This window comes from Salmo salar, chromosome ssa09, assembly GCF_905237065.1.
Source record: "Salmo salar chromosome ssa09, Ssal_v3.1, whole genome shotgun sequence".
Lineage (NCBI taxonomy): Eukaryota > Metazoa > Chordata > Actinopteri > Salmoniformes > Salmonidae > Salmo > Salmo salar.
The window spans coordinates 124,359,938-124,383,429 of NC_059450.1; the positions used below are offsets into that span (position 1 = coordinate 124,359,938).

A 23,492-nucleotide genomic window follows, 5' to 3' on the forward strand; every position below is an offset into this window, starting at 1 on the left:
GTAGATAGCCTTACGAGTGTGACGAGAGACCAGCTAGCTAGCTGCTGTCAGTAGAATTGTAGATACACTGGAAAAGTAATGCATTACCTGTCCATACACCTTTGGCACGGGTGGCTGGACTGCACTCCGCCGAATGCGATGCTGATACATGCCCCTTGCATTATGTGCAGCTCGTCGTTTCGCATCGGCGCCTATTCCATGGATACATTCTTCATTTGCGTTCACCGTAGAAAAACCCCTGTCCTGCGGTAGCAATAACCGCTGGTCTCGATGAAGACGAAGGGTGGAGGAAAATGTACCAGGAGCGAAGAAAAATAACAAATATATTGTAAACCTAAGAGGGGACAGCATCTTGACTGTCTGTCTTGTCGCCATGTTTGTGTATGTTTCGTTTGGGTAACTAGAAGTGCTCCTTCGAGAAGCGATTGGAGTACGCGTAGGAGGCACCCCCATCATCCCCCTCTCCTAAGCAAAGTATGCTAGTTGCATTGGGCAAGTTCGTTTTGCATGTCTCGGTGCGTCGGGTGGGTGGAGACTTCACTTAAGGACCAATGGAATGTCTAAAATGTAAAAACTCCGGACATCACGGGCACCGGGCAATGGAAAATGAACTCGCCCATTGTTAGCGACTTTTTGGTATATTGAATGAGTTTGCATTTATGGATGCACTTGAAAAATATCCAACATCATATACAACCAATGATGTATATCTAAATCATTGTATACAACACTACATGGCAAATCCTTACACATGTACCAACCCCAAAAAATCTGAATGACAAAAATCGAAAAAGTCTGAAGGACAAAGTTCAAACGGCCCAAAATAAACGAATGAGAAGTATAGGCCTACTCAAGCTCAGCCGTAGGACGCACATTGGTCTTAATCTTGTTGTACATGATAGAACTTGCCCCCAGTTACCTGTCTGGTTATTTTAATTTCATTAGAGACTCCAGAGCCAGTGTTGCCAATATCAGATTGCTGCGCTATAGGAGCATAGCTGGAAAAAGCTATTTCTTAATTAACACTGGTGGAGATGAATTGAATGGTGCACCAAACCATAAAACCATCCCTACACTATGGATTTTTAAGATAAACCTGAATAGATAGTTTGTGGGCAAAATGCTTTAAAACTGTATAGGCTTAAAGCAGTAGTTCCCAACCTTTTTCAGTTATTGTACCACCAACTGAATTTTGCTCTGCCCGGAGTACCCCTGAAGTACCCCTCGTGCATTTTACCAGTAGGGTTATGGTTTCATTTGTCTTTTCAAGTACCCCCTGTGGATAGGCCAAGTACCCCTGGTTGGAAAATACTGGCTTAAAGAAAGTATAATTGTTTCAGCTAACATTATTTGGTCATCTATTTTATTCCTTATACGGTTTACTCCCTTTTGATGAGGTGTATTTGAGATTAATTTTGTTTTCATTTTATAATCTTGTGTATATTTAGTTTTTATGTATTTTCAAAAGAACCTCAATGGAAAAAAGTTTTACACTTTTTTTGTGTCATCCTCAATGCTTTTAATGCCCTTGTGCTGTATCCATGTGTGTGGTGTATTGTGTTTAAAATTGTCAACAACAAAAAAAGCTAAGCAAAGAACACTTGAAATTGCATTCAATTTACAACTGTCTTGGTAACCTACGCTAAATAAATATGTCCCCAGAAAGCAAAGCTTTTCCTTGTATATAACTCACCATTATCATTATTATCTACAAGGGGAATAGAATAGATCAGAACGGAATAAAGCAGCTATGTTCACACAAACAAGTATCTTCGGTCTCACTCCCACCACTGGATAATAGGCAAACATGACAAATCACACAACATAACCTATTGTACTGTAAATGCACGAAAACAGAACCTGTGCTTATATCACATGCAGAGTCAACATGACAGTTGTCTCCAACCGAGTACATTAGCAACAGGATTTGATATAAAGTAAAGTGGATATTGGCGCTTTTTCACTGTGTTTCTTCATTGATTCGGTGAGACACTTTCACAATAGATTGTGAAACAAATGTGTCTTACAGACAACAAGCTACATATGGGTTATTGTTATAAAAACGGGAGTGACATAGATATATTGTAAGTAGACTTTAGGAAAAATCTGAAACGATCTGGAGGTCACCAGTAATTCCTGTGTGTGACTTTTGACTTGAAAAAAGGCTAGCCACTTACAATAATTTACTCTCAGTCAAGTAGATCCTTACACATGCAGATTGTTCTACTGCACATTGCTCGTTATTTACCCACAGACAGAGAGGTGTGGAAAGTGACATAGACGTTGCCATGGGAGATCCCTAAGGGCCTGCACATACATCTTGCAAGGGGAGGAGAGCCTCAGTAGTTACAGTGCCTTCAGAAAGTATTCAGACCCCTTGACTTTCTCCACATTTTGTTAGGATACAGCCTTTTTATAAAATTGATTAAATTGTTTTTCCCGTCATCAATCTACACATGATATCCATAATGACAAAGCAAAAACAGGTTTTTAGATCCTCTCAAGCTCTGTCAGGTTGGATGGGGAGCGTTGCTGCAAAGCTATTTTCAGGTCTCTTCAAAGATGTTCGGTCGGGTTCAAGTCCAGGCTCTGGCTGGGCCACTCAAGGACATTCAGAGAATTGTCCCAAAGCCACTCCTGCATTGTCTTGGCTGTGTGCTTAGGGTTGTTGTCCTGCTGGAAGGTGAACTTTCTCCCCAGTCTGAGGTGTTGAGAGCTCTGGAGCAGGTTTTCATCAAGGACCTCTGTACTTTGCTCCGTTCATATTTGCCTCGATCCTGACTAGTCTCCCAGTCATTGCTGCTGAACAACATCCCCACAGCATGATGCTGTCAACACCATGCTTCACCATAGGGATGGTGCCAGGTTTCCTCCAGACGTAATGCTTGGCATTCAGGCCAAAGAGTTGATCTTGTTTTCAACAGACCAGAGAATCTTTTCTCATGGTTTGAGAGTCTTTAGGTGTCTTTGGCAAACTCCAAGCGGGCTGTCATGTGCCTTTACTGAGGAGTGGCTACCGTCTTGCCACTCTACCATAAAGGCCTGATCGGTGGAGTGCTGCAGAGATGGTTGTCCTTCTGGAAGGTTCTCCCATCTCCACAAAGGAACTCTAGAGCTCTGTCGGTGTAAGCATCGGGTTCTTTGTCACCTCCCTGACCAAGGCCCTTCTCCCCCGATTGCTCAGTGTGGCCAGGCAGCCAGCTCTAGGAAGAATTTAGGTGGTTCCAAGATTCTCCCTCTTTCAGAGATCACAGTTTACAGGGAATGTTTGACTGGAACACTCTAGGAGGTATTTTGGTGATTCCAACTGTGCCTCTACACAATCCTGTCTTGGAGCTCAACAGACAATTCCTTTGACCTCATGACTTGGTTTTTGCTCTGACATGCACTGTCAACTGTGGAACCTTATATAGACAGGTGTGTGTCATTCCAAATAATTGCCAATCAATTAATTGACCACAGGTGGACTCCAATCAAGTTGTAGAAAAATCTCAAGGATGATCAATGTTAACAGGATGCACCTGAGCTCAATTTTGTGTCTTATAGCAAAGGGTCTGAATACTTATGTCAATAGGGTATTTCTTTTTTCCTTTTTTTAATACATTTGCAAACATTTCTAAAAACCTGTTTTCGCTTTGTCATTATGCAGTAGATTGATGAGGATTTTTTTTTATTTCATCCATTTTAGAATAAGGCTATAACATAATGAAATGTGTAAAAAGTCAAGGTGTCTGATTACTTTCTGAAAGCACTGTATGTCAAATATTGTTATAACTAGCTTTAGCTGCTCCTTTAGCTGCTGACAAGGCAGCAGTTACTCTTCCTGGGGTCCAGCAACATTAAGGCAGTTATATCCAATTAAAAATATTACATGACATTACATTCCATAACACTTTACCCAAAACATTTAGTGTGTTCCCTCAGGCCACTACTACACAATCACATATTAATAATACAACATCCATGTGTACTTGTGCGTAGAGCGCGTGTCTTATCATGTGTATGTGTATCTGTGCCTGTGTGTGTGTGTGTGTGTCTCTTCACAGTCCCCGCTGTTCAGTTAAGGTGTATTTTTATCCTTTTTTAAAATCTGATTCTATTGCTTGCATCAGTTACCTGATATGGAATAGATTTCCATGTAGCCATGGCTCTGTGTAGTACTGTGCGCCTCCCATAGTCTGTTCTTGACTTGGGGATTGTGAAGAGATCCTTGGTGGCATGTCTCGTGGGGTATGCATGGGTGTCCGAGCTGTGTGCTAGTAGTTTAAACAAACACCTCGGTGCATTCAGCATGTCAACACTTCTTACAAATACAAGTAGTGATGAAATCAATCGCTCCTCCACTTTGAGCCATGAGAGATTGACATGCATATTATTAACGTTAGATCTCCTTGTACATTTAAGGGCCAGCTGTGCTGCGTTGTTCTGAACCAATTGTAATTTTCAGAGGTTTCTCTTTGTGGCACCTGACCACACGACTGAACAGTAGGTGCGACAAAACTAGAGCCTGTAGGACCTGCCTTGCTGATAGTGTTGTTAAAAAGGCAGAGCAGCAACACTTTATTATGGACAGACTTCTCCTCATCTTAGCTACTGTTTTATCAACATGTTTCTGAAACTAACTGCAGCTCTTTGTTAAGTGTTGCAGCGATTTCACTCACTGTACTAGCTGACGTGTCTAGTGTTGAGTCATACGCATACATAAACACGCTGGCTTTACTCAAGGCCAGTGTCATTAGTAAAGATTGAAAAAAGTAAGGGGCCTAGACAGCTGCCCTGGGGAATTACTGATTCTACCTGGATTATGTTGGAAAGGCTTCCTTTAAAGAACACCCTCTGTGTTCTGTTAGACAGGTAGCTCTTTATCCACAACTTAGCAGGGGGTGTAAAGCCATAACACATATGTTTTTCCATCAGCAGACTATGATCAATAATGTCAAAAGCCGCACTGAAGTCTAACAAAACAGCTCCCACAATCTTTTTATCATCAATTTCTCTCAGCCAATCATCAGTAATTTGTGTAAGTGCCATGCTTGTTGAATGTCCTTCCTTTAAGCGTGCTGAATGTCTGCTGTCAATTTGTTTAGAGTAAAATAACATTGCATCTGGTGAAACACAATTTTTTCCAAAAGTTTACTAAGGGTTGGTAACAGGCTGATTGGTCGGCTATTTGAGCCAGCAAAGGGGGCTTTACTATTCTTGGGTTGTGGAATTACTTTTGCTTCCCTCCAGGTCTGAGGGCACATAGGCGTGGCAATATCGTCCGCTATTGTACTCAGTAATTTTACATCCAAGTTGTCAGACCCCGGTGGCTTGTCATCGTTGATAGCAAACAATAATTTCACTTATTCCATACTTACTTTACGCAATTCAAAATGTCAATGCTTGTCTTTCATCATTTGATCAGTTATACTTGGATGTGTAGTGTCAGCGTTTGTTGCTGGCATGTCATGCCTAAGTTTTCTAATCTTGCCAAAGAAAAAATCTTTAAAGTAATTAGCAATATCATGGCCTCCAGAGTGGAGCAGCGGTCTAAGGCACTGCATTGCAGTGCTTGAGGTGTCACTACAGACCCGGGTTCGATCCAAGGGCTGTGTCAGAGCCGGCCGTGACCGGGCTGCATCGTCCGGGTTAGGAGAGGGTTTGGCCGGTGGGGATGTCTTTGTCCCATTGCGCTCTAGCGACTCCTTGTGGTGGGCTGGGTGCCTACAGGCTGACCCTGGTTGCCAGTGGTGCCAGTTTCCTCTGACACATTTGTGTGGCTTGTTTCTGGTTAAGCGAGCAGTTTGGCTTGGCAGGATTGCAGCAATGAGACAAGACTACCAATTGGATATCACGAAAAAGGGGTAAAAGTAATTTTAAAAAAAAGTTATTGGCAATATCAGTGGGTTTTGTGATGAATGAGCCATCTGATTCAATGGTGCTGGGTTTGCCTTTTTGCCCCACATTTCATCTAAGGTGCTCCAAAGGTTTTTACTATCATTCTTTATGTCATTTATCTTTGTTTCATAGTATAGTTTCTTATTCTTTTTATTCAGTTTAGTCACATGATTTCTCAATTTGCAGTACGTTTGCCAATCGGTTGTGCAGCCAGACTTATTTGCCATTCCTTTTGCCTCATACCTCTCACCCATACAATTTTTCAATTCCTCATCAATCCACGGGGATTTCATAGTTTTTACTGTCATTTTCTTAATGGGTGCATGCTTATTAGAAAATGGAATAAGCAATTTCATAAATGTGTCAAGTTCAGTGTCTGGTTTCTCCTCATTACACACCACAGACCAACAAATATTCTTTACATCCACAACATAGGAATCACTACAAAACTTATTGTATGACCTCTTATACACTATATTAGGTCCAGCCTTTGGAACTTAGTCCCCTGTGGCTCAGTTGGTAGAGCATGGTGTTTGCAACGCCAGGGTTGTGGGTGCGATTCCCACGGGGGACCAGTACGGAGAAAAAGTAAAAGTAAAAAGAAAATTATGAAATGTATTCACTACTGTAAGTCGCTCTGGATAAGAGTGTCTGCTAAATGACTAAAATGTAAAAAATGTTTTACAATAGCAGGTTGGTCTGCAACAGCCCATTGTTCTATCTGTGGTTATGTGTCATTGAGGATGACTGGAGGTGCAGCTACCCTATACCAATAGTGTTGACCAGGCACAGGTTTTTTTTTTGGAAACAGTGATCAGAAGGATTGTCTTTGTGTTCATACAGCAGACACACATTTTAAAAGGCAATTCATTTTCACATATAAAAAACACTTATCTTCAAAAACAGACGTAGTTAAATCAATTCACAGCTAACATAAGGGAATTTTGGGCTCCTGAGTGGCACAGTGTTCTAAGACACCGCATCTCAGTGTACATTTTTATTACATTTTTTGATTTCACCTTTATTTAACCAGGTAGGCCAGTTGAGAACAAGTTCTCATTTACAACTGTGTAAGAGATGTGCGTCACTGCCGTACCTGGTTCGAATCCAGGCTGCATCACATTTGGTCGCGATTGGGAGTCCCATAGGGCAGGTTTGGCTTGGGTATGCCTTCATTGTAAATAAGAATTTGTTCCTAACTGACTTGCCTAGTTAAATTTAAAAAAAAATCAGACTTCCTTTATTATAGACAAGGCAGCCAGGCAGCACATGGACTGACAACACACAAGTATAAACGTCATACAATTCAGGACTTGCTGTACATAATGTACCAGAGGTTCGTTGCATAATCAGACATTGCCATTAAGATATTTTAATAATTTGGGATATTGGATTTTGTCCCGAAAATGATGTAATATTTTTCGCTGTGTGGAGACAGTAGGTGGCGGTAGATCATAATAGTTTGAACTGTAGCATGTCCTGGTACGTGAAATTGATGGAACGTTCTGATTGGCTCGCGCAAAAACACTCGGGATTCGAATTTGGCAAACCAAACGGATACACAAAAGTAAGTATACTTTTCAAATGTTTTAGGTTGCTAGCTAATCAATTTTACATAACAGCATTTTTGTTAATTACCTCGATAGATTACCTTGAAATAAATTAAGGATGTGTTTAAGTTAAACATGTTAGCTAACTAGTGATAAGGCCCTGCCAGCTACCGTTGGATAACCAAACTTTAGCTAGCTAGTTAGCAGTGTTTGTTAGTTGAGGTCAGCTGTGCTGATTCTGCAGCTGGTAGACTGTTAGTTAGCTGCAATTGTTCAGTTAGACAGGCGCATAAACATTACTCAACGTTAACATGTTACACTGTGTTAAAATGTAGTCTCTCATCAGCCATTGTAGCTAACCACACATATCTCCACGTAACTTTTTAGAAAGCAGTGAGAAACTTTTAAGTGACCATTGCCAGGCAGAGTGATGGCACCGACAGGGAGGGGAATGGACAACAAAGGCCCCAAAAAATTGGCACAAGAGGTCAGAAAATGCTGCAGTTTTGATGTTATCTGCTGGAAAAGTACTCCCCAGGGCCATTAGAAAAACATGTCTTCCATCCACCATTGGGATAGCTAATTTGAGAGTTGTCTTTTCTCTTTCATTGCAATAGGTTGAACAAACATCTGCATATTGTGACAGTTCTCCAGCAAAACATAAAAAAACACACAGTAGTAAAACACCAGCTTCAATCTCTTCAGATTTGTTTGAGGGTGCACTTGCAGGTATGCACATATTTGTATTAGGAATAATTTCTCTGTTTCATAGATCAGAATGATAATTGTTTGGCTCATTTGATACCATTTATATCTAATAATAGAATATAGCTCAGGTGGTAGAGCATGGCGCTTGCAACGCCAGGATAGTGGGTTCAATTCCTGGAATCAGCCTCTCATAAGTTCATACACTTGCTATGGATAAAGGGGTCTGGTAAATGGCATGTATTATATATCAGATGTTTTTATTTGTTTGCTACAGAGCAATTGACGTTACTGCTCTTTATTTTCCTTCAAATGATAGGTGCAAATAGAGAGGTCAACCTGCTATTTTCCAAATACTCTGAAGTGTTGAGGTAGGTACAACGAAGGTAACGTGACAAACGTGTTGAACAGGTTTTCATTCCATTCTTTGTAATGTCAGACCACATTTGACTTTAAAGTTCAGTGCTTTGCCCACATCACATATTACGTTAAGTACCCAGGCAATTCTACTGCATACACATTTTATGATAAACAAGCATTAGGTGAATATGCTTTTCTTGAAATCTGTACACACCATGTTGATCATACATAGTGCCTTTGTTTCCTACAGTGAGAGGGCTGCAATAGATGCTTCACAAGTTAGGGAGTTGGAAGACATATTGATGGAGGCCAGAAACTTGGAGTCACACCTGAAAGAGAAGAAAGATCACTTGAGGCGTACCTTGGCTCTCATTTCTGACAAACTGCAGGGATAGACTTGCTACATGGGCCTATGTGCTACAGACATTTGTAAATATTTCCTCACTGATCTAAATAAGTAACATGTCAGTACTTTTCTTTTGACATCTATGCTTTTTAGGTTTACTGTCCTCACTCTTTATCCCACACTGGCAAACACGATGTGAGTGTCATTGTGGTTCATTTCTTTATAAATTACATTGAAGCATTGGGAATACTGTAGATCTAGGCCTATGTAGCCTACTGTAAACAATAAATAGGTTAACATTTGATGTTTCAGTGTCTGCAATATCCAAAGTTATGCACTTGTTTTTGAAAATGTATAAAATCAATTATTTTTTACATGAGGTAGTGAAATATAGCCTAACCATTACCAAATAGGAAACTAACTTTTAGGTAGTAATTGTTGTGAGTGACCACAAGACGGTTACAAGAGTCAATGGATTCAGTTCAGACTGTAGGACTAATTCATCTGTGTATCACATGGAATATTGCGTGGCGTTATCATAGCCTATATTTCACTTTTTCCAATAGTATTTTTGAGATTTATTACGAGCTTTTCGGTGGTGAGTGAACCAAATTATAAAAAAATTTGCCATGGCTTTTCTTAATACATTTTTTATTATAAGTTGTTTATATAGAGGATTGATATTCACAAAACAGGAGTGGACAAATCTTACAAAAATACACTTAAATAACATGAAACATTCTTTGTTTGCATGGAACTAACAAGTTTCAGTGCTTTTAAAGTAAACTTCACAATAAGGTGTTTTGATGGTTATCCAGTCAATAATCAGAAAGGATCTACTTGACAAGAAATGAAAGATGGGAACACAGTACAATTCACACCTTTGTTACTCTAATGGGCCTTCAATTTGTTTTCTGATAGATACCTTCTATGAGTCATAGTGGAATTGAATGTCCCATGGAAACCATAGGGAATGTTCACAGGCACCTCTGCTCTGCCCAACTCTTTGAATGTCTTGGCATCCAAAACCAACAGGAACGTGCTCTTGTCCTGGAGAAAGGGAACATGTTTACATTCGGAGGCTAACATTGGGAGTTAGGAGAGCAACAATTGTTAACAAATGGGCATAGGTGTTTAAGGGGGAACTGACCTTATTTGGAGTGATGACCACAGACATAATGACACCGTCATCCTCTTCTGTAGCGCCAGGCAAGGGTACAAAGACAGGCTCTGAAGGGTACAGTCCAGGATGCTCCCACACCTTAAAGCACAGCAGTATGAATGTCAGCATTGAATTTCCTATCAAATATTACCTAGGCCTACATCACTCATCGCAATAGAGTACTTTGTTACTGATGCAGATATTCTTGAGTTTTTAAAAAGGAGGAATCAATATGACAACCAACCTTCATTTTTTTGCCTTGGAGGTCCATCTTGATGAGAGTGTCTCCTACTAGATGTCTGAAACCGCAACCGTAGAAGTAGCGATATGGTTTGGTGTTGTACTTGGCATAGTTGATTTGTGGGAACTCGAGACCACCATACGTATGGAGTTCCTCATCATGCAGATCCTCATGTGTACAGAACACCTGCAGAGAGCGAGTTAATGAGGCTCTGATGGTGAATATTCACATAATGTGGAGGGTAATTGCATAACCTTATGTTTAATGAACTTGGACATTTTTTAATTATTATTTATTTATTTAACTGGGTAAGTCAGTTAAGAACATTCTTATTGTACAATGACGGCCTACCACAGCCAAATCCTCCCCTTAGCCGGACGACGCTGGGCCAATTGTGCACCACCCTATGGGACTCCCGTTCACGGCCGGTTGTGATACAGCCTGGGATCGAACCAGGGTTTGTAGTGACGCCTTTAGCACTGAGAGGCAGTGCCTTAGACCGCAGCCTCACTCGGGAGCTTAGTGATGCATTTCAGCAGTGATGTATAACAGAAGACTTGTGCATGAGTATTGTTCACACACCTTGTTCTTAGCAGTCTTGGTGGCAGTGGCGGTACTGTCAGGGCGTGAGTTCAGATTTTGCCCACAGGGTGTCTCCTTGTCCACGTTGAGAGGCAAGACAAATCGCCGGGGGAACACTCTGCACATAGTGTTGTACACCTAATTTGAACAAAGAAACATTTTCAACCTCAAGCAGTTCACATGTAGGATTCCTGATCCTAGTGGCTTCAGCTGGTTACACTTACAGTGCTTTCGGAAAGTATTCAGACTCCTTCACTTTTTTCACATTTTGTTAGGTTACAGCCTTATTCTAAAATGTATTTAAAAAAATGTTTCCCTCAATCTACCTAAAATACCCCATAATGACAAAGCTAAAACGGTTGTATTTAATTTTGCATAAGTATTCAGACCCTTTACTCAGTGCTTTGTTGAAGCACATTTGGCAGCGATTACAGCCTCGAGTCTTCTTGGGTATGACGCTACAAGCTTGGCACACCTGTATTTGGGGAGTTTCTCCCATTCTTCTCTGCAGATCCTCTCAAGCTCTGTCAGGTTGGATGGGGAGCATTGCTGCACAGCTATTTTCAGGTCTCTTCAAAGATGTTCGGTCGGGTTACAGTCCGGGCTCTGGCTGGGCCACTCAAGGAAATTCAGAGACTTGTCCCAAAGCCACTCCTGCGTTGTCTTGGCTGTGTGCTTAGGGTCATTGTCCTGTTGGAAGTGGGCCTTTACCCCAGTCAGGTCCTGAGCGCTCTGGAGCAGGTTTTCATTAAGGATCTCTTTGTACTTTGCTCTGTTCATCTTTGTCTTGATCCTGACTAGTTTTAGAGTCCCTCCCACTGAAAAACATCCCCAACATTGTCCTAGAAGGAACTCTAGAGCTCTGTCAGTGACCATCAGGTTCTTGGTCACCTCCCTGACCCAAGGCCCTTCTCCCCCGATTGCTCATTTCTTCCATTTAAGAATGATGGAGGCCACTGTGTTCTTGGGGACCTTCAATGCTGCAGAAACATTTTGATACCCTTCCCCAGATCTGTGTCTCGACACAATCCTGTCTCAGACCTCTACAGACAATTCCTTCGACCTCATGGCTTGGTTTTTGCTCTGACATGCACTGTCAACTGTGGGACCGTTATATAGACAGGTGTGTGCCATTCCAAATCATGTCCAATCAAGTTGTAGAAACATCTCACGGATGATCAATGGAAACAGGATGCACCTGAGCTCAATTTTGAGTCTCATAGCAAAGGGTCTGAATACTTGTGCAAATAAGGTATTTCTGTAAAACTGTTTTCGCTTTGTCTTTATGGGGTATTTTGTGTAGATTGCTGAGGAATTATTTTTATTTAATCCATTTTAGAATAAGGCTGTAACAAAATGTTTTAAATTTCAAGGGGTCTGAGTACTTTCCGAAGGCACTGTATAACTGTAATGAACAAGCCATTATAAATGCTTTATAAGTTATACAAAAAAGTATAAATGCTTCTGAATTCTAATGCATATAACTGTTTACAAATAATGGAATATGTATTTGTAGTTAGTAATAGTATTTTTAAATAGTTTAATGATTATTCATTGAAGTTGTTAAATGTTATACCCTTCAGTTTAGACTTATACTGACCTCGTCCAGAGCCTCTCCTGACTTGCGCATGTTCTGAACAATGTAGTTGTTGATGGCTTTGCCATCGTCTGCGGCACAGAGGTCCATAACCAGGAGGCCATCCTCCTCCCAGGCGTTGATCTGGTGGAATGTGGACAGCGCTTTCGCATAATACTTGACTGAGTTGAGCTGGAAGAGAATAAAGGATGTCAATCATCAGAAATGAAATGTATAACTTAAAAGCAATTACTGTAGGCTTAGTATCCTTTGTCTCGTTCCTAGCTTGTCATTTACCAAAACTTTCAACAAGAATTGAGACTCCCAAGAATTCAATGGCGTTCTAGACCAAGGTCTTACCTTGCCTGTCTGCTTGTTAATCAAATGAAAGATGGTCTCAAGTTTAGGGTCCCAGTAGACCCCATCGCTGATACCCTTTCCTCTCAGCTTGCCTGTAACAATCTTCAAGAGGTCCATTTTGATAGGCTGCTCAATAAACACCACGTAATTCTCCGACATTGCTGAAATCGAATGAGCAGTATATCAATTGGCACTCTTTTGGAGTTGAGTCAGATCATATCAGTATTGATAGATCATTGCTGTGCATTCTGATTAACAAAAGGATGAAACATGACCATTTTGCTTTGAAGATGGTTGGCGGAGTGAGCCATCTACTGGTGAGAGGGTTTACATGAAAGGCTGTTTACGTTAAATGTGTCATTAGCTATGGAGCCTGTGGAGGCTTTGTGTGGTCTGCTCACCAAAGCTGTGGTAGTATGAAGGTCTTGCCTTGTCCACTGAAGGAATAGAACAGACCACTGTAGCTCCCTCCAGGGTTTCCTCTGGGTTTTCTGGCGTTGTCTTTGTCGGAGGCACGCGGATGATATTGTAAATTGCACCTGAAGAAAAGACCGATTGGTTTTAGTTTTATTTGGAACCTGGAAAACTGACCTTTGGCCAATTTTTGCAGGCAGATTTCAGGTTTAAGAGGTTTGTGTTTTGTCATTCTTAATCTGCAATTCATTAGACTTAAGTGACGGTGGTTAGTGAATGGGCAGGGGCTGGTTCCTTACTTACCTTTAGCAGAGTAAGAATTCCCCATGTTGTATGTTGTACCATCAGGGTCTGTGTGGGGGTGGGCAGTAGCTCCATTGACAGCAATGAATTTGCTCCAGTCCACCTTATGAGAGCATCAACAAAAATGAAATGTCTTGATAGGCCTTCAATCATGCTATCCTAAACTCAGCAAAAAAAGAAACGTCCTCACTGTCAGCTGCGTTTATTTTCATAAAGATTTGTATGAACATAAGATTCAACAACTGAGACTTAAACTGAACAAGTTCCACAGACATGTGACTAACAGAAATTGAATAATGTGTCCCTGAACAAGGGGGGGGGGGTCAAAATCCAAAGTAACAGTCAGTATCTGGTGTGGCCACTAGCTGCATTAAGTACTGCAGTGCATCTCCTCCTTATGGACTGCACCAGATTTGCCAGTACTTGCTGTGAGATGTTACCCCACTCTTTCACCAAGGCACCTGCAAGTTCCCGGACATTTCTGGGGGGAATGACCCTAGCCCTCACCCTCCGATCCAACAGGTCCCAGGCGTGCTCAATGGGGTTGAGATCCGGGCTCTTCGCTGGCCATGGCAGAACACTGACATTCCTGTCTTGCAGGAAATCACACACAGAATGAGCAGCATGGCTGGTGGCATTGTCATGCTGAAGGGTCATCTCAGGATGAGCCTGCAGGAAGGGTACCACATGAGGGAGGAGGATGTCTTCCCTGTAACGCACAGCGTTGATATTGCCTGCAATGACAAAAAGTTCAGTCCGATGATGCACATCGCCCCAGACCATGACGGACCCTCCACCTCCAAATCGATCCCGTTCCAGAGTACAGGCCTTGATGTAACGCTCATTCCTTCAACGATAAACGCAAATCCAACCATCACCGCAGGTGAGACAAAACCGCAACTCGTCAGTGAAGACCACTTTTTGCCAGTCCTGTCTGGTCCAGCGACGGTGGGTTTGTGCCCATAGACGACATTGTTGCTGGTGATGTCTGGTGAGGACCTGCCTTACAACAGGCCTACAAGCCCTCAGTCCAGCCTCTCTCAGCCTATTGCGGACAGTCTGAGCACTGATGGAGGGATTGTGCATTCCTGGTGTAACTCGGGCAGTTGTTGTTGCCATCTTGTACCTGTCCCGCAGGTGTGATGTTCGGATGTACCGATCCTGTGCAGGTGTTTGTTACACGTGGTCTGCCACTGCGAGGATGATCAGCTGTCCGTCCTGTCTCCCTGTAGCTCTGTCTTAGGTGTCTCACAGTACGGACATTGCAACTTATTGCCCTGGCCACATCTGCAGTCCTCATGCCTCCTTGCAGCATGCCTAAGGCACGTTCACGCAGATGAGCAGGGACCCTGGGCATCTTTCTTTTGGTGTTTTTCAGAGTCCGTAGAAAGGCCTCTTTAGTGTCCTACGTTTTCATAACTGTGAACTTAATTGCCTACCTCTGTAAGCTGTTAGTGTCTTAACGACCGTTCCACAGGTGCATGTTCATTAATTGTTTATGGTTCATTGAACAAGCATGGGAAACAGTGTTTAAACCCTTTACAGTGAAGTTATTTGGATTTTTACGAATTATCTTTGAAAGACATGGTCCTGAAAAAGGGACGTTTCTTTTTTTGCTGAGTTTATAAAGCAATAGGTCTCTCATTAAATATTTCAACAAAATCATTTGGTTATTTGTTTATACTGAATGAGGCTACTGTAGGTAGTGTTTGTGTAGACCTTTAAAAAGACAAGGAAACGCTACACACTAGTAGATCCGATGCAATATTTTATTAGCCAAGGCCTACCTTTTCCTTTGTCTCAAGTGTCTCAGGGTCCACCTTGTGCATGAAGTTTGTCTCCGTGCTCACGTAGTAATCACCCTTGTACGTCACAAAGCTCACATTGTCATTATCTGATGCTTCTGTGGACCAAAGACGGTTTTCATGTGATTAGCACAATGTAAATCAATTCTCCGTCTGTCATATATTCTCCACTCTTTGACCTCCAAACTCTTGAACTGCAGACTTGAACTGTAAACTCACTTGGCAGTTCGAACCGGGACAGAAAGCGTTGGAAGAAGTTCTTGCAGGGGTCTGGCATGGCCACAGTCCCGAATTCAGACACAACGATGCGGCTGTTCTCACTGTTAGCTGTGTAGCAGTCACTGCCCAGGAAGCGGCTCTTGTAGGTCACCTGGCCTCCTGCGATTTTGAATTGATGCAGGAGGGCCATTCCATCAAACCAGTGGTTGAATCTGAGAAGCAGAATAAATAGTTAATATAGTACAGTAAATCATTTCATATATGCAACAATAGTCATTTACTCCTCATTTCATTCTGGTTAAACATATATAGCTTGTTTAAAATATACTCACTTATTATTACCAATCTCAAACTTTCCTGGTCCGTTTCTGAGGAAATTGCCACTAATCCACTCTGGGATAGTTCCACTGATATTAGTGCTGATGGCCTCTGGGGTCTCATCCACAGAAGCCACGATCTTCTCAATGCATGGCAGGCCGTGCACGTCTGTGTAATGATGATCCTTATTCTTCTTAGTCTTTTTCAGGCCTGCAAGGAAAAAGTCCAGACAATATTATTACTCAAAAACACCTGAAGACCTACAAAGAAAAACAGCAGATAGATATCAAAGCAGAACTAGAAATTGTATTAAAGGAGCTTGTGGGGACAAATAGGCCTACAATAAATTACTCTCTAGAATTTTTTTACAAACTGAATAGTTATATGTTTTAAAGATGAGATGAAAGGTCATTAGGCAATGTATGCAACTTACCTGTAGAGCTTGGAGGTGACATTGTTGTCATGATTGAGAATGTCTGTGGCTGTCTTGCTTGAAGGGAGTGCAAGTGATAGGACTCTTCTCATGTGAAGCTCCTGTGTGCCGCTTAGTGTAACGGGCAGAGCTTTATGCTGTCGCTATAGCACAACCCTTTAGACCACGTGGTGGTTCTTACATAAGTCTTTGCAGAACAGAAGTTCAGTAAGCATAGCCTGGGGAGGTAGGGGTACTCCTGAAAAATTTGAATTTAAAAAAATATATATTAATAACAAAGTAGTGCACTGGGCATTTACTAGTCCTGTATTTCACTGTCAGTGGAAAAATTGCAGCACCCCCACCCCCAAACATCTTCCTGCGGTCAAAAAAGGACCCATGATTGATAACCCAATCATGGGGATAATATTTAAATAGTTTATAACTTCTGGAACCCATCACAGCAGTACCTACAATATACAGGACATTATATTTTGGACCAGGTTCATTAGCTATCTGTGTACATTATTTGTTTCTTAACCTTTTACTGAAGTTGGCTAAATCAAGGTCACACAGAGTGATTCTTGGTAGTCTTATTAAACAAATCTACTTTGAAACAAAAGTATACACTTCACACACATGGTTGTGGGCTTAGAAAAAAGACACCTGTACCATGTCAGAGAGAGTTGAATGTATTCAATTTTGAGTTTGCATCCCAGTATTACTCTTTATATGCATCATAAAAGATTGAAACATAACAAAACTGTTTGTCATATACCACTTTAAGACATGGAATGTGGCCCCTTGGCTATGGCATGTTTGTTTGTCTGAAAGGGTACATACACTACGGCTTTTTAAGTGTCGCCACGAAACCTTCTCAGGAGATAGTTTCGAAGCTCCACTGAAGGGTTGTTTAACATGTCTGTAAAGGAATGCCCCTTCTGAAGCCGGACTAACTTCCATCTCCAACCAGAACTGGCAACCAGAACTGCCAATCAAATGACCTCGAGCTGCCTACGCGCACCCTGCCTGCCGCCTGCTTGCAGACCACTCTCTCCTAAGAAAAGTACTTTGAAGTTCGTTAAATACAATGGCGTACCAATACATTTAGTAGAAAACAACACATCTATCTACCCTACCATTTAAAAACATCAGAAAAAGAACACAACAGCACATCAATCAGCAACATTTGTTGTCAGGGAAACAATACTGAACATTCTATGCAGAAGCAGAATTCTACTGTCTGAAAAGGTACAGATGCTTCTGATGCGGCACTTTTATTTTCTGGAAGGTATTCAATTGTCGCTATCAACCTGTTACTGTAGCCGTGTCCTACGTATGAAAAATATAGACTTTTTTTTGTTGTTAATTATGAAAAATAGGATTAACATTCCACCCATGAGGCCACTAGGCCAGGAAAGTCCAACAGAACAAACCATCCAGTCATAATATTTCACACGCTCCAGCTCTGTATCCTTAGGCTGTTTTATTAATAAAACAACACAAGCTATTTGTGTCAGGATTTTCAGAGATATAGCTTATAGTTTCCAGACAACGAATGTGGATTTTTTTTTAAAATTGATTATGCATACTTTGAACTAATATCCATCTTGAACATCATGTTCCTCACTTTAAAAAAAAAGTTTCGTCCAGTTTTCTAAGATGCTTCAGGGACATTAAAGTTGATCCTATCCTTATTTTATGAAATATGTTTTATCGTTATTATAATATCCTTTTTATTATTTCTAGGTACAAACATGGCCATATTTGGTAGAACAATTTACTGTATCTAACCCTTTGAAACATTGTCAGGGCAAGAGTAATACCAAAGAGATTGGTGTAATATGTGCCAGGGTGTTTTAAGAGTTGACCTCAATTGCACAGTGCTGAAGTTCGAGACAAGGGTACGTTTACAGTCATGAACAGTAAATGTTAACTTATAAGAACTGCGATTGTATGATAACTGACCCCTGAGCAGTGCATCACCTAAATGTGTCCCTCAATTAACCTCAGGAAGCACGTCACACAGCTGCTGTTAAGCTTTTATCATTATTACATGTCATGTTTCAGCTCAAACACATCCTCACTGGACAGATGTATGAAAAGGTGAAGATTAACAAAAGACTTGTGGTTTCACTTTATTTGGTTAAACTAACTAAAAGTAATTCAGTAATTACAAACAAAGTTACATTATGGGATGCCTGGAACCTTATCAGACTCTAACCAGGAAATAACGTAAGTGCAATGGACATTGTACCACCTCATAACGATGGGTCATATAAAGATACTGAGGGACAGCAGTTTGTAAGTAGGCTACTCAAACATCCAATATGTGGATTCACCTGACACATTGGCTAAGGTTGTGGTTATTATCCAACTCTAAGTTGGAAGAAGCTAGCTAGCTAACGAAGAACAACAAAGAATATCTAGTTAACAGAAGAAAAGAAAGAGAAAATCAGGACAGAAGAAAAAGGATATCAAAGTGAAACAGTTCTCTAAAGACACAGGAGACAATAATACAAGAAACAACACTTCTGTAGCTTGTCAACTATGTGTCTGTCTATCCCTGTTCTCTCCTCTCTGCACAGGCCATACAAACGCTTCACACCGCGTGGCCGCTGCCACTCTAACCTGGTGGTCCCAGCGCGCACGACCCACGTGGAGTTCCAGGTCTCCGGCAGCCTCTGGAACTGCCGGTCTGCAGCCAACAAGGCTGAGTTCATCTCAGCCTATGCTACCCTCCAGTCCCTAGACTTCCTGGCGCTGACGGAAACATGGATTACCACAGATAACACTGCTACTCCTACTGCTCTCTCTTCGTCTGCCCACGTGTTCTCGCATACCCCGAGAGCATCTGGCCAGCGGGGTGGTGGCACTGGAATCCTCATCTCTCCCAAGTGGACATTCTCTCTTTCTCCCCTGACCCATCTGTCTATCTCCTCATTTGAATTCCATGCTGTCACAGTTACCAGCCCTTTCAAGCTTAACATCCTTATCATTTATCGCCCTCCAGGTTCCCTTGGAGAGTTCATCAATGAGCTTGACGCCTTGATAAGTTCCTTTCCTGAGGATGGCTCACCTCTCACAGTTCTGGGTGACTTTAACCTCCCCACGTCTACCTTTGACTCATTCCTCTCTGCCTCCTTCTTTCCACTCCTCTCCTCTTTTGACCTCACCCTCTCACCTTCCCCCCCTACTCACAAGGCAGGCAATACGCTTGACCTCATCTTTACTAGATGCTGTTCTTCCACTAATCTCATTGCAACTCCCCTCCAAATCTCCGACCACTACCTTGTATCCTTTTCCCTCTTGCTCTCATCCAACACTTCTCACTCTGCCCCTACTCGGATGGTATTGCGCCGTCCCAACCTTCGCTCTCTCCCGCTACTCTCTCCTCTTCCATCCTATCATCTCTTCCCTCTGCTCAAACTTTCTCCAACCTATCTCCTGATTCTGCCTCCTCAACCCTCCTCTCCTCCCTTTCTGCATCCTTTGATTTTCTCTGTCCCCTATCCTCCAGGCCGGCTCGGTCCTCTCCTCCTGCTCCGTGGCTCGACGACTCACTACGAGCTCACAGAACAAGGCTCCGGGCAGCCGAGCGGAAATGGAGGAAAACTCGCCTCCCTGCGGACCTGGCATCCTTTCACTCACTCCTCTCTACATTCTCCTCTTCTGTCTCTGCTGCTAAAGCCACTTTCTACCACTCTAAATTCCAAGCATCTGCCTCTAACCCTAGGAAGCTCTTTGCTACCTTCTCCTCCCTCCTGAATCCTCCTCCCCCTCCCCCCCCCCTCCTCCCTCTCTGCGGATGACTTCGTCAACCATTTTGAAAAGAAGGTTGACGATATCCGATCCTCGTTTGCTAAGTCAAACGACACCGCTGGTCCTGCTCACACTGCCCTACCCTGTGCTTTGACCTCTTTCTCCCCTCTCTCTCCAGATGAAATCTCGCGTCTTGTGACGGCCGGCCGCCCAACAACCTGCCCACTTGACCCTATCCCCTCCTCTCTTCTCCAGACCATTTCCGGAGACCTTCTCCCCTTCCTCACCTCGCTCATCAACTCATCCTTGACCGCTGGCTACGTCCCTTCCGTCTTCAAGAGAGCGAGAGTTGCACCCCTTCTGAAAAAAACCTACACTCGATCCCTCCGATGTCAACAACTACAGACCAGTATCCCTTCTTTCTTTTCTCTCCAAAACTCTTGAACGTGCCGTCCTTGGCCAGCTCTCCTGCTATCTCTCTCAGAATGACCTTCTTGATCCTAATCAGTCAGGTTTCAAGACTGGGCATTCAACTGAGACTGCTCTTCTCTGTGTCACGGAGGCTCTCCGCACTGCTAAAGCTAACTCTCTCTCCTCTGCTCTCATCCTTCTAGACCTATCTGCTGCCTTTGATACTGTGAACCATCAGATCCTCCTCTCCACCCTCTCCGAGTTGGGCATCTCCGGCGCGGCCCACGCTTGGATTGTGTCCTACCTGACAGGTCGCTCCTACCAGGTGGCGTGGCGAGAATCTGTCTCCGCACCATGCGCTCTCACCACTGGTGTCCCCCAGGGCTCTGTTCTAGGCCCTCTCCTATTCTCGCTATACACCAAGTCACTTGGCTCTGTCATATCCTCACATGGTCTCTCCTATCATTGCTATGCAGACGACACACAATTAATCTTCTCCTTTCCCTCTTCTGATAACCAGGCGGCGAATCGCATCTCTGCATGTCTGTCAGACATATCAGTGTGGATGACGGATCACCAGCTCAAGCTGAACCTTGGCAAGACGGAGCTGCTCTTCCTCCCGGGGAAGGACTGCCCGTTCCATGATCTCGCCATCACGGTTGACAACTCCCTTGTGTCCTCCTCCCAGAGTGCTAAGAACCTTGGCGTGATCCTGGACAACACCCTGTCGTTCTCCACTAACATCAAGGCGGTGACCCGATCCTGTAGGTTCATGCTCTACAACATTCGCAGAGTACGACCCTGCCTCACACAGGAAGCGGCGCAGGTCCTAATCCAGGCACTTGTCATCTCCCGTCTGGATTACTGCAACTCGCTGTTGGCTGGGCTCCCTGCCTGTGCCATTAAACCCCTACAACTCATCCAGAACGCCGCAGCCCGTCTGGTGTTCAACCTTCCCAAGTTCTCTCACGTCACCCCGCTCCTCCGCTCTCTCCACTGGCTTCCAGTTGAAGCTCGCATCCGCTACAAGACCATGGTGATTGCCTACGGAGCTGTGAAGGGAACGGCACCTCCATACCTTCAGGCTCTGATCAGGCCCTACACCCAAACAAGGGCACTGCGTTCATCCACCACTGGCCTGCTGGCCCCCCTACCTCTGAGGAAGCACAGTTCCCGCTCAGCCCAGTCAAAACTGTTCGCTGCTCTGGCACCCCAATGGTGGAACAAGCTCCCTCACGACGCCAGGACAGTGGAGTCAATCACCACCTTCCGGAGACACCTGAAACCCCACCTCTTTAAGGAATACCTAGGATAGGATAAAGTAATCCTTCTAACCCCCCCCCCCTTAAAAGATTTAGATGCACTATTGTAAAGTGGTTGTTCCACTGGATATCATAAGGTGAATGCACCATTTTGTAAGTCGCTCTGGATAAGAGCGTCTGCTAAATGACTTAAATGTAATAATGTAATGTCATATTGATTTGCTTTGGCATAAGTTTGTTTGTTGTCTGATTGCGTTTTACTTTGTCTCGGGTTTAACAACACCTGTGACAATATATCCTATAAACCCGCTCACTAGGCACAAACTGGTTGAATCAATGTTTCCGTTTTAATTTAAATCAATCCATTTTATGTTATTCCTTCTGATGACATTGAATCAACGTGGAAAACTTATTGATTTGCAAAAAGTCATCAACATAAGGGAATTTGATTTCCTGTACATTTTATTTTTTTACTCAACTTTTAACCTAAATCCATTGACCTGGTAAAAATGTTTGTTTATTTCACTTTGAATTCACATTAGTTGACAAAAATGTATGTTGAACTGACATCTGTGCCCAGTAGGTGGCTTCTCTGGCATTATCATGTACATGTAGATTTACTGTTACTTTCTCTGCAGTACACTGAACTGTGAATTTACTGTTATATTCCCCCCATTATATCTTATTACAATCTGGAAGTTGTTAACCAACTCAGTCGATAGATCATGTGTTTTTTGTTGTTGTTTTTTTATTATAATTATCTCTAGCTGTCACAACATTTGAAAAGTCAATTATTGGTTAAATCAGCTGATTTCAGTACAGGACATTTCCACAACACAAAAATCCTCCATGCACTCATAATATTGAACATACCTTCCAGCTCTGTACACTGAAATTGGGTAATAAGGCTGTTTTTAAAAACGGAAACTCCAGCTGTCGTTGCCAGTATTATAGGGGATTTCCTGAGATGTGTTTGTCGCCATTGTCCATGTCTCCATAATTATTAGTATGTATGATGTTTTAACTTGAGAGATCATGGTCCTCGTCTTCCCTTTCGAGCCGGGTCAGCGGTGTTCAACTTCTCTGAACCTTTCTTCACTTGCCGTTGAGCTACGTTCTATCAGCTTGGAATGTTTGCGCTCACTCGCAACTTTCCTCATTTAGCATTTAAACATATTCTTTCAGTCTTCCAAGATTGGATGGTCACTGAAAAAGCTAATTTAATCCTTGTTCATTTTATCCTTCTTGATAAATGTAATTTATCGCAGTGTAGAGATAATAACACGCGACATAGTTATATTGACCTGTTCATGACGGATAAGTCTAAACCAACTGGAAGATAGCGCCTATCATGTATATTGTTATCTGCCGCTGAAACTGTCTGAATCGGCACAGTCCCTTTGACCTAACTACTGTACAGTAGTAGCCTATAGATGGAACGATAAACTGAAAATTACAGTCACTTATCACTGGCATTTTACTGATATCATTCATTATAAGTAGCCTATGCTAGAGAAATGTGAAGTTTGAAATGAAACACGTTTTCTAGTATGGGTGATTGTTAATGGGACAATTGATGGCAACAACCATCAAACTACTGCTGGTAGTAGTGTTGGTGGTGGTGGTAGTAGTTTAAATGATCATTTTAAACTGTGGTGCACATTCATGTTATAAACTTAATGTTGTATTTTTCATTATCGCATCAATTTAGGCAATGTATCATGATATGGCATTTTGTCACAGTGTAGCCTATATGAACTATAGACCTGGGTCAAATACCTACAGCATGAGTCCCCAATTACATTCAGCCGATGGCCGGGGACG

The 23,492-nt window shown here is 42.5% G+C and overlaps 2 protein-coding genes and 1 long non-coding RNA gene across 5 annotated transcripts in view; 1 reads left to right on the top strand and 2 right to left on the bottom strand.

Moving 5' to 3' along the window:
- The window catches only part of LOC106612559 (sortilin-related receptor), a 79,615-nt gene extending 79,147 nt beyond the window's left edge, over positions 1-468 (bottom strand). For both annotated transcript variants that reach the window (XM_045724476.1, XM_045724475.1), the window contains exon 1: positions 88-468. In XM_045724476.1, the coding sequence (XP_045580432.1) occupies positions 88-456 (369 nt within the window). In that variant the 5' untranslated portion in view covers positions 457-468. The remainder of the gene's footprint in view (positions 1-87) is intronic.
- Positions 469-7,332: 6,864 nt separating this feature from the next.
- LOC106612560 (uncharacterized) lies at positions 7,333-9,145 on the top strand. 2 transcript variants are annotated; one of them, XR_006771151.1, is made up of 5 exons: positions 7,333-7,447; positions 7,818-7,917; positions 8,048-8,159; positions 8,455-8,506; positions 8,746-8,763. It is a non-coding gene; the product is annotated as an uncharacterized lncRNA (long non-coding RNA). The 2 variants fall into 2 exon arrangements; XR_001330317.2 differs by lacking the exon at positions 8,048-8,159 and having other exon boundaries at positions 8,746-9,145.
- LOC106612548 (beta,beta-carotene 9',10'-oxygenase) lies at positions 8,544-23,010 on the bottom strand. The gene is made up of 14 exons (XM_014213789.2): positions 22,542-23,010; positions 16,255-16,492; positions 15,836-16,031; positions 15,504-15,715; positions 15,267-15,382; positions 13,480-13,582; positions 13,164-13,301; positions 12,763-12,923; positions 12,427-12,594; positions 10,827-10,964; positions 10,248-10,430; positions 9,992-10,102; positions 9,767-9,891; positions 8,544-8,824 (listed from the first exon to the last, which is right to left on the bottom strand). The coding sequence occupies exons 2-14, from the start codon at positions 16,283-16,285 to the stop codon at positions 8,740-8,742; spliced, it is 1,767 nt and encodes a 588-aa protein (XP_014069264.2). The 5' UTR covers positions 16,286-16,492; positions 22,542-23,010; the 3' UTR covers positions 8,544-8,739.
- Between the last annotated feature and the right edge of the window lie 482 nt (positions 23,011-23,492).